General features: G+C 53.0%; 1 protein-coding gene across 1 annotated transcript; it reads left to right on the top strand.

The window, feature by feature from the left end:
• Positions 1 to 709: 709 nt before the first annotated feature.
• Ncf1 (neutrophil cytosolic factor 1) lies at positions 710 to 10,000 on the top strand. The gene is made up of 11 exons (XM_021162927.2): positions 710 to 789; positions 1,930 to 2,010; positions 2,526 to 2,601; positions 2,737 to 2,902; positions 3,418 to 3,473; positions 4,272 to 4,394; positions 4,725 to 4,832; positions 6,699 to 6,816; positions 7,431 to 7,538; positions 8,052 to 8,197; positions 8,378 to 10,000. Exons 1-11 carry the CDS (start codon positions 718 to 720, stop codon positions 8,494 to 8,496), a joined length of 1,173 nt encoding a protein of 390 aa, XP_021018586.1. The 5' UTR covers positions 710 to 717; the 3' UTR covers positions 8,497 to 10,000.

Below are 10,000 nucleotides of genomic sequence, written 5' to 3'. Positions count from 1 at the left end.
CTTACCCACTGAGCCATCTCGCTGGCCCTAAGCTTTTCTTTAATGTAGGTTCTAGAAATAGAACTCAGGTCCTCAGGCTTGTATGCCAAGGACTTTATCTGCTGAGCCATGTCCAGTCCTGGTCCTGAAAAGACAGGGCTTCTAAAGGCAACCTCACGTAGGCCAGGCTATCTTCAAACTCATTATATAGCTGAAGCTGGCCTTGAACTCCCGATTCTCCTGCCTCTACCTCCCAAGGGCTGGGGTCACAGGCTTTTTTTTTTTTTTAAAGATTTATTTTATTAATATGAGTACACTGTAGCTGTCTTCAGACACACCAGAAGAGGGTATCAGATCCCATTACAGATGGTTGTGAGCCACCATGTGATTGCTGGGAATTGAACTCAGAACCTCTGGAAGAGCAGTCAGTGCTCTTAAGCACTGAGCCTTCTCTCCAGCCCCATGTTTTTTAGGAGTGTTTCAGAACTGTAGAGAGGTCCCAGTGCCTGGGGTGGGCCATGATGTAGGTTGGAACAGGTTTCTGTGCTTCAGGGCCCCTGGCTGCCCCACCACTCTGTTGAAGCTCAAAAATTTTCAGAAAGTGAAAGACTTAAGTCTAAGAGCCTCCTGGGCCTTCCCCGCCCTTACCCCACAAACAGCAGAAACCACTTCTTCTTTTTAGTGTATTTAAGGCCCAGCCCAGGCTATAGAGGGAAGTGTCCCTGTCACGGCCCAGCCATGGGGGATACCTTCATTCGCCATATCGCCCTGCTGGGCTTCGAGAAGCGCTTCGTCCCCAGCCAGCACTATGTGAGTAGCCTAAGAGTGCCCTGCAGGAGCGCATAGTGGGGACAGTGCTATCACTCTGCTGCTACCCAAAAAACACCTGGACCAGGGAAGGAGATGAGAGGAAGGGAGACCAGGGAAGGATGTGAGGGGGAAGGGGGACCCGGGGAGGATAAGGGAGGTGGGAGGCCAGGAAAGGATATGGAGAGAGGGAGACCAGGGGAAGGATGTGAGAGGGAGGGGGACCAGGGAAGGATATGGGGGGAGGGAGAACAGGGGAAGGATATGGGAGGAGGGGTCCAGGGGAGGCTATGATGGGGAGAGGGACCAAGGGAAGGATGTGGGGGGGGGGACCAGGGGAAGATGTACCTCCATGAGGACCTCTCAGGCACAGGGCTTTCTTATCCTTGGGCTTCAGGCTTCTCTTGGGTGTTCACAAAGGACCCTGCCATGGTGGGCAGATACCCCTGTGCATCGTCCCAGCTGCCTCCCTCTCTGTCTTCACACTGAGCCCCCAAGCATGCCAGAGCTCAACCACCCTCTGTCCAGTGCCTAGGACGAAGGCTCACTCCTCCCAGGAAACCTCCCTGTCTAGTCAGCTCTAGGAGTAGCCCTGCATGGCGGCCTGCGAGGCCTGGAAACTGTGGCTTTTTTTTCTCTCTTCTTCTATGATATTGGTTACATTTGAGTTTGGATCCCTAGTAGGGGACGATGTCTCCTGTTTGCCCTGGGGAGATGAGGTCGAAGAATATCTGCCCATATAGCTAGACTCTATCACTGGGTCTGCTCCACCCAAGGCAGGCGGGAGATGGTGCCGCCCAGCACTTGTAAGCTGTTTACCTGGGACCCTCAGCAGTAAGAGCTAAGTCTCCCCTCCCTCCTCTCCCCTTCTCTAAATATAAATGTTCTGAGTCATTCCACAACCAAAAGCCACACCAGAAGAAGGGACAGCGGTCACCCTGGGTGTTTCCTTCATGTCCTCCATCCCTCCTCTGGAGACAATCACAGGGGTATTTTTAGACAGAGTCTCACAATGTAACAAAACCCCCAAAGATTGCCTCACCACAACCCCTCAGCCTTCCATCCAAGGCTAAAAGGCAGCCCAGGGGCACAGCATGGCCCTCGTGGGTGCTGAGTGCCCCTCTCCGCTCTAATGCCCCTCAGGTGTACATGTTCCTGGTTAAGTGGCAGGACCTGTCGGAGAAGGTGGTCTACAGAAAATTCACCGAGATCTACGAGTTCCATGTGAGTGTTGGGGGAGGGCAGCTTTGCCTCTGCCTTTGTGGACCTCAAGCTCCGCATGTATCTGAAATCAGATTAGCCTGGGGATTTCCGAGGGCTACATAGTGAGACCCTGTCTCAAAATAAATAAATGAATGTGACAGGGACAGAGGAGATAACACACACACACACACACACACACACACACACACACACACACGGGGGTGGGTGGGTGGGAATGAGAATATTTCAATGGGACATTTGTGGACCCAATGGCTCCCCCTCCCGGTGAGTGTTATGAACTGCTCCAACTTAGATCTTTTAGAGTACCCCTTTTTTTCTTTCTCATGAATCTAAGACTGGCTTCAAACTCATTACACAACAAGGATGCCTTTGAACTCCTGATCCTCCTGCCTCACTTCCTGAGTGTGTGCACCCCACGTCCCATTTCTGCAATGCTCAGGGTGGAACCCAAGACTGCGTGCATGCTAGGCAATCTGTGCCACAGAGCCCAGCCCAGGTTTTCTTCTTCTATCTAGAAAATGCTGAAGGAGATGTTCCCCATCGAGGCCGGCGAGATCCACACAGAGAACAGAGTCATCCCACACCTCCCCGGTGAGAGCACGGCTTGAGCCCCTCAGCAGGGTCCCCTGCCCCAAGGGTTGGTCCTCCTCTGCTCTCCAAAACCCCTTCCCACACACTTTTGGACTTGTGTGAGTATGCTCATGGATCTCTGACTCCCCTACCCAGCACCCAGGTGGTTTGATGGGCAACGAGCCGCTGAGAGTCGCCAGGGCACGCTCACTGAGTACTTCAACGGCCTCATGGGACTGCCCGTGAAGATCTCCCGCTGCCCACACCTGCTGGACTTCTTCAAAGTGCGGCCTGATGACCTGAAACTGCCCACTGACAGCCAGTGCGTAGCCACCTCCCCCGGGGGAGGGACAGAATGCACAGTGGGTGAGGGAGCCCCAAGTTCAGAGAGGGTGAGGGACTGCCCCACAGACAGACAGTGCTCTAAACCTGTTCCCTGGCCAACACTGCATCTACACAGGCTCATGTCACCATGAGGCATTCAGGAGGGGTCAGAAGGGACAACCCCCTCCCGGAGCTCATGGGAGCCCCTCCCAGGCCAAGCATCTCTATCTTGCTGGCATAGAAGGCTAGCTTTGCCATCTCCCTTGGGTTTTGCAGTACACTGAGCTTGCTCTGTGTGCCCCCTCCTAAGCATGGCTGCATAGACAACCCCCTCATTTGTAAGACAATCTGTGTCCCCACCCCACCTCCACTCCCAGGGCTGGGCCAGTGGATTCCTTCTCTCTGCGGTGACCTCCCTTTCCCTGGTTCCTTTTTCTATTGGGAAGTCCTCCTGCAGGTGTAATCTGAAACCTTCCCTTCTGGTCTGCTCCACATTGCCTGTTCTTTCTCCAGGGCGAAGAAGCCAGAGACGTACCTGGTGCCCAAAGATGGCAAGAATAATGTAGCTGGTAAGAGGCTAGAGGTGCCCAGGGGTGGGGGAACCCAGGGGTGGGGGCACCCAGGGGCAGGGGAACACAGGTACTGTGAACAGGACATAAAGACCTGGAGTGTGGGGTTGTGCGGACAGAACACTGAGGAGGAGGAGCTATGGGGTCATGTTACCTTGGAGATTGGGGTTGTCCTCACCAGGGTAGTCCAAGGCAGGAGAATCAGGAGTTCAAAGTTATCCTTGGCTCGATACACTGAATTTGAAGCTATCCTGGGCTACATGAGACCCTGTCTCGAAAGACAAACAGGGCCAGGTGTAATGATGCCTTGAGTCTAGCGCCTGCATGAATTCCAGTCCAACCTGATCTACATAGTCAGTTCCAGGCCAGACCTACACTGTGAGACCCTGAAACAATACATTTGAAACCCACAGAGGCTGGGCTGGAGAGATGGTTCTCCAGTTAAGAGCACCAACTGCTCTTCCAAAAGTCCTGAGTTCAAATCCCAGCAACCACATGGTGGCTCACAACCATCCTAACAAGATCTGATCACCTCTTCTGGAGTGTCTGAAGACAGCTACAGTGTACTTATGTATAATAAATAAATAAATCTAAAAAAAAAAGCCACAGAGGCGCTCTGGGGACATGCTAACCTCATCTGCCATCATGAGCTTGGCTGATCTCCAGTTTGCAGTGTGGGACAACTCCCATGAGCCTGGAGCTGGGTAGCTGCTCATGTTTTCCTCGCTGTGCCCCCACGGGGTCAAAGGGGGGTGCCCTCCCTGCTGTGTCCATTCACCCTGCCCTCCCTCTGTGCAGATATCACAGGCCCCATCATCCTTCAGACCTATCGGGCCATCGCTGACTACGAGAAGAGTTCGGGAACAGAGATGACCGTGGCAACCGGAGACGTGGTGGACGTAGTGGAGAAAAGCCAGAGCGGTCAGCCCCACCCCCACCCGGTCTTTTTTTTTTTTTTTTTTTTTTTGCGGGGGGGAGCATATGTAGCCTTTGAGTTCATGCTGAGGCCCAGGTCACCTTCGGCCTCCATCTCAGACCTATCCCGTGCCTAGATTGCATTAAGGGGTGCTGTCCCACAGGCTCGAAGCAAAGTCCTCTGAGCTCGTGCTCAGGGGTGGGTTCTGAGTGTAGAGTTTGGGGACATTGGTGAGTGTGAGTACTGGGTGTCCTCACCACTGTCGGGGAGGAGGAAGGCGGCCAGGCGCCACCCTCACTTTCCTCTCTGTGCCTCCCCCCGCCCCCACCGCATAGGCTGGTGGTTTTGCCAGATGAAGACAAAGCGAGGTTGGGTCCCTGCATCCTATCTGGAGCCCCTTGACAGTCCCGACGAGGCAGAGGATCCGGATCCCAACTACGCAGGTGCTTCCTGCCCTCTGAGGCAATAGGGGTTGTGGGGTGAGGGAGAGAAAGGGGGCTCTCCCATTATTTTCAGCTTGGAGGCCTGGGTAGATTGTGATGGTGTTGGTCAGGAAAGTAGAGGCAGAGCAGAGGGGCACAGAGAAGGCAGCCAGGACCGTGTGAGCAATGTGGAGTCTGGTACCAGGGTGGGGGAGGGGAACAGAAAACTGAGCTGACAAAGGCTGGGAAGGAGGGCTTCCTGGAGGTGGCATTGACATGGACTCCCAAGGGTAAAGTTGGCACCTCCAGGGCTTGGATGGTCTGCACTGAGTTTGAAAGCAGAATTTTTTGGGTTATGTTTTAAGACTGGGAGATTCCAGCTGGGCGTGGTGGTGCACGCCTTTAATCCTAGCACTTGGGAGGCAGAGGCAGGCACATTTCTGAGTTTGAGGCCAGCCTGGTCTACAGAGTGAGTTCCAGGACAGCCAGGACTACACAGAGAAACCCTGTCTCGAACCCCCCCCCCAAAAAAACAAAAACAAACAAACAAACAAAAAAACAATAAAAACAAAGAAACTGGGAAATTCCACTGGGTGTGGTGGGGCATGTTTGTCACCTCAGCTATTTAGGAGGCTGAGACTGGAGGAGCTGCAGTCCAAGGCTGCTGAGGCAGACTGCAGAGCATGTCCCAGTCTGGGCAACGTAGTGACACCCTGTTAAAAAATATTGTGGTGTGTGTGCACACGTGTGTTCATGCATGTGTGCGTGCATGTGTGTTTGTGTGTCGGTGGTGTGTGTACTTGCATGTGTGTGTGTGTGCATGTGGTGTGTATGTGTGTGTACATGTGTGTGCATGTGTTTGTGGGGGGGTGTATTCGTGTTACTCTACTTTCTATTGGGGGTGATAAACCCCCGTGACCAGAACCAGGTTGGGGGAGCAAAGGGTTTATTTCATGTTACACTTCTAAGTAACAGGTCTATCAATGAGGCAACTCAAAGCAGGAACTGGGGGCAGAAACTCAAGTAGAGGCCATGGAGGAACAGTGCTCACTGGCTTGCTCAGCCTGCTTTTTTATACAATCCAGGACCGCCTGCCCAGGATGGCAGTGCCCACAGGGGGCTGAGGCCTCTCATATCTATTAATCAAGAAAATGCCCCACAGACTTGCTTACAGCCCATTCTGATGGAGGTGTATTTTGGTAAAACCTCAATAGAGACTACACTTCCCAGATGACAGCTTAGGCAAAAACAACTAAGCAGCAGGGTGCATGCACACACACCCACACACCACATGAACACACATGCTAGCACTGGGAGTGTGTAGCTCAGTGGTAGAGCCCCTGCCTAGAATCCCCCAGGGAGGGGCTGGGGGCGTGGCTTAGTGGTAGAGCCCCTGCCTAGAATCCCCCAGGGAGGGGCTGGGGGCGTGGCTCAGTGGTAGAGCCCCTGCCTAGAATCCCCCAGGGAGGGGCTAGGGGCGTGGCTCAGTGGTAGAGCATGTTCAGTTCATATTACAAGCCTTTGGTCCTATCCTTACAGTATATAAAATGTTATCTTAAAAAAAAAAAAAAGTAGGGGCTCAGTAGTTAAGAGCACTGACTGCTCTTCCAGAGGTCCTGAGTTCAATTCTCAACAATCACATGGTGGCTCACAACCATCTGTAATGGGATCTGATGCCCTCTTTTGGTGTGTCTGAAGACAGTTACTGTGTACTCATATGAAATAAATAAAATCTTAAAATAAAATAAAAAAACTTAGAAAGGGAAAGCAAGAACAAATAGCTCTGAGGGGACTGAGGCTGTGTGCTTGTGGTAGTGGCTAGACAGTTGGAAGAAGCTGAGAGTTGAGGAGACTCTCACCTCACTGGCTGCTCCCTCCTCGGACCAGGTGAACCGTATGTAACCATCAAAGCGTACACTGCTGTTGAAGAGGACGAGGTGTCCCTGTCTGAGGGTGAAGCCATTGAGGTCATTCATAAGCTCCTGGATGGCTGGTGGGTGGTCAGGTAGGAGAGCCGCTCCCTCTGCACACACCTCTCTGAGTGGGTTTGGGGAACCTCTCTTGGGCTCTGAGCTGACTTGGCTGTGTGATTCTGGAGTCTTCTGTCCTCATTAGCCGTGCAGAGTTTCACCTCCAGGACCTTCCGCAATCAAACAAACAAAATAAAAACAAGAGCAGACGAGAAGGAAAATGATGGTCTATTTTGTTTTGTTTTGGATTTTCTAGACAAGGTTTCTCTGTGCAGTCCTGGCTGTCACTTTGTAGACCAGGCTGCCCTCAGACACACAGAGATCTATCTGTCTGTCCCTGCCTCCAGAGTGATGGGATTAAAGGTGTGGGTCACCATCGCCCAGAGGCATTTAGACCTAATGGTGTCACAGTACATATCTGCAAGAAAACACATCTGCTTCCTTCCCCTGCCCAGACTTCGACAGGAAGGCTGGGGGCATGAGAGGCTTGGGTTGATACAGATGAGGAAACAGCTTGGCCTTTCAGATGTGCATGTTTGAAATCTCTTAGCTTGCATTGGTCCCCAAGGGTGAGACACTATGAAGATCCCCTGCTCTGTGCACACACACCCTGTGACTGACTGAGCCTCCAATGTGACCCATCTTGCAGGAAAGGGGATATCACTGGCTACTTCCCATCCATGTATCTGCAGAAGGCTGGGGAGGAGATAACCCAGGCCCAGCGACAGATCAGAGGCCGCGGGGCACCACCTCGAAGGTGAGAGGGGTCCTGATGGGGCAGGCCTGAGGGAGGTCTGAGGAGGTTTCTGGCTGGGTAGGTACTTCCAGGTTTAGTGCTGTGCTTTCGCTGTTGTTGGAGGTAGCAGACACAGGGATGGAGGGGAAGAAGGTCACGGACAGACCCAGTGAGGTGCCCGAAGATGCGTGGGGGGGGGGGGGGGGATGGTCAATGAGACCTGAGCAGTCCCAGGTCAAGGGTCATGTTGATGGGCAAAGTGGGTGTGGGAAACAGGTCTGAAAGGATCCCTGCTCCCCGCAGCTCCTGAAGGTTCCCTTGCCTGCATTCCACTTGTTATGTAAATATATGCTTAGGACCTGAGGGGTGCCAGTCCCTCTGAACCCACTTGCTGAGGCCAGGGTTATGATCTCAGGGTGTCCTAGTTTCTCCGTACCCTACTTTCTCTAGCCAGGCTTAGGATGCCAGGGGTGTCCACCCGTGCCCCGGGAACAGCGACTCCGGGGCACTGACACCTGCATCCTGCTGGGCCAGGTCGACCATCCGCAACGCACAGAGCATCCACCAGCGTTCTCGGAAGCGCCTCAGCCAGGACACCTATCGCCGCAACAGCGTCCGATTCCTACAGCAGCGCAGACGCCCCGGGCGACCCGGGCCGCAGAGCACGGATGGCGCAAAGGGTGAGCGCCAGGGCGGGGCGGGGCGGGGGCGGGGCCGGGGCTGGAGGGCAGAGGTAAATTCTTAGGGTTCCAGGTCCAAGGGGCGGGACGAGACCTAGGGATGGGATCAGGACTAGAAACTGCGAGCACCTTACAACTGGGAGGCTGGGGGCTTCTGATGGTCCTGGCTTTGGTTTGCAGACAATCCATCGACTCCGCGAGTCAAACCACAGCCCGCGGTGCCTCCGCGACCCAGCTCGGACCTCATCCTGCACCGCTGTACAGAGAGCACCAAACGGAAGCTGACGTCCGCTGTGTGAGAGGCAGCGGCCCTAGACGGCTCCTATCCCTATCTCTGTATATACTTGTGTATAGCCTCAGGTTAGAGACTCCTCCCCTGCCTTAAGGTTTGGAATGGACTGAGACTCTGCAGCAAAGGACAGGACTGGGTTAATCTCCACCGGTATTGCTTGCATGAGAGGAGGCAGTGAGCGCTGCTAGGGTGGGGGTTGCAGGGACAAAAAAGATCTGATTACCTGCTGCTGTAGTCTCTGACCAAGTTTGCAGAAGGCCAAGTGCCTTAGGAACGCCCTAGGAAAGTGTTTCTCAACCTGTTGGCTGTGACCCCTTTGGGGAGGGTGTCAAAAGACTTTCCCAGAGGTTGCCTAAGACCATTGGAAAATCCAGATATTTATTTCTATAGATGTTTATATTATGATTCATAAAAGTAGCGAGATGACAGTTATGAAGTAGCAATGAAAATAATTTTATGACTGGGGGTCCCCACAACATCGGGAACGAGCTGTATTAGGGTCACAGCATTAGGGAGGTTGAGAAGCACTGCCCTAGGGCCTCAGGATGTTGCCCAGTTGGGAGAGCTTGACTAGCATGCAACCGGGCCTGGCTTCCATTCCCAACATCCCATAATAGGGCGTGCCAGTGTCCCAGCATCAGGGCGGTCGAGCCGAGGCTCACATCTGTAATTTCAGAGCCAAGAGTCAAGAGAACTGCAGTTAGACTCAAGATCTCGGCCTGGGCCATGTAGGGGATTTGAGATCAGATTTAGCTAGTGTGAGATCCTGGGTCAAACCACCCCATCCCACAGCATAACGGGCGTAGGGAGTCTCAGGGGGATGAAAGCAACTGTCATTAGTGGACAGTTATAGATAGATTAATATTAGCAACGAATGACTAGTGTCATTTTAGTGTCATTAGTGATGTGGAGACTTTGCTTTCATGTCTCTAAGACCTTGCTGGTATTTCCATCCCCAAATGCAAAGAAACCGCGCTGGCTGGTCTAGGTCAACTTGACACAAGCTGGTGTCATCTAAGAGAGGGAACCTCAATTGAGGAAACACCTCAGTGGTTAAGAGCACCAGCTGCTTTTCTGAGGACTGGTGTTCGATTTCCAGCATCCACATTTGCCTGTAACTCCAGTTTTAGGGCATCTGACACCCTCACACAGCCATATATGCAGACAGAAGACCAATGCACATAAATTAAAATACACACCGAAAAAAACTTAAAAAGAGAGAAAATGCCTCCATAAGATCTTGGTGATTGATGGGGGAGGGTCCAGCCCACAGTTGGTGGTGCCATCCTGGGCTGGTGGTCCCATCCTGGGCTGGTGGCCCTGGGTTCTATAAGAAGGCAGGCTGAGCAAGCCATGGGGAGGAAGGCAGTAAGCAGCACCCCTCCATGGCCGCTGCATCAACTCCTGCCTCCAGGATCCTGCCCTGCTTGAGTCCTTGCCCTGCTTGAGTTCCTGTCCTGACTTTTTTCAGTGATGAACAACATGGAATTGTAAGCTGAATAAATCTTTCC

Source organism: Mus caroli, unplaced genomic scaffold (assembly GCF_978045245.1).
Source record: "Mus caroli unplaced genomic scaffold, Mus_caroli_1 scaffold_4, whole genome shotgun sequence".
NCBI classification, from domain to species: domain Eukaryota; kingdom Metazoa; phylum Chordata; class Mammalia; order Rodentia; family Muridae; genus Mus; species Mus caroli.
This window is presented reverse-complemented; position numbering and strand designations above follow the sequence as displayed.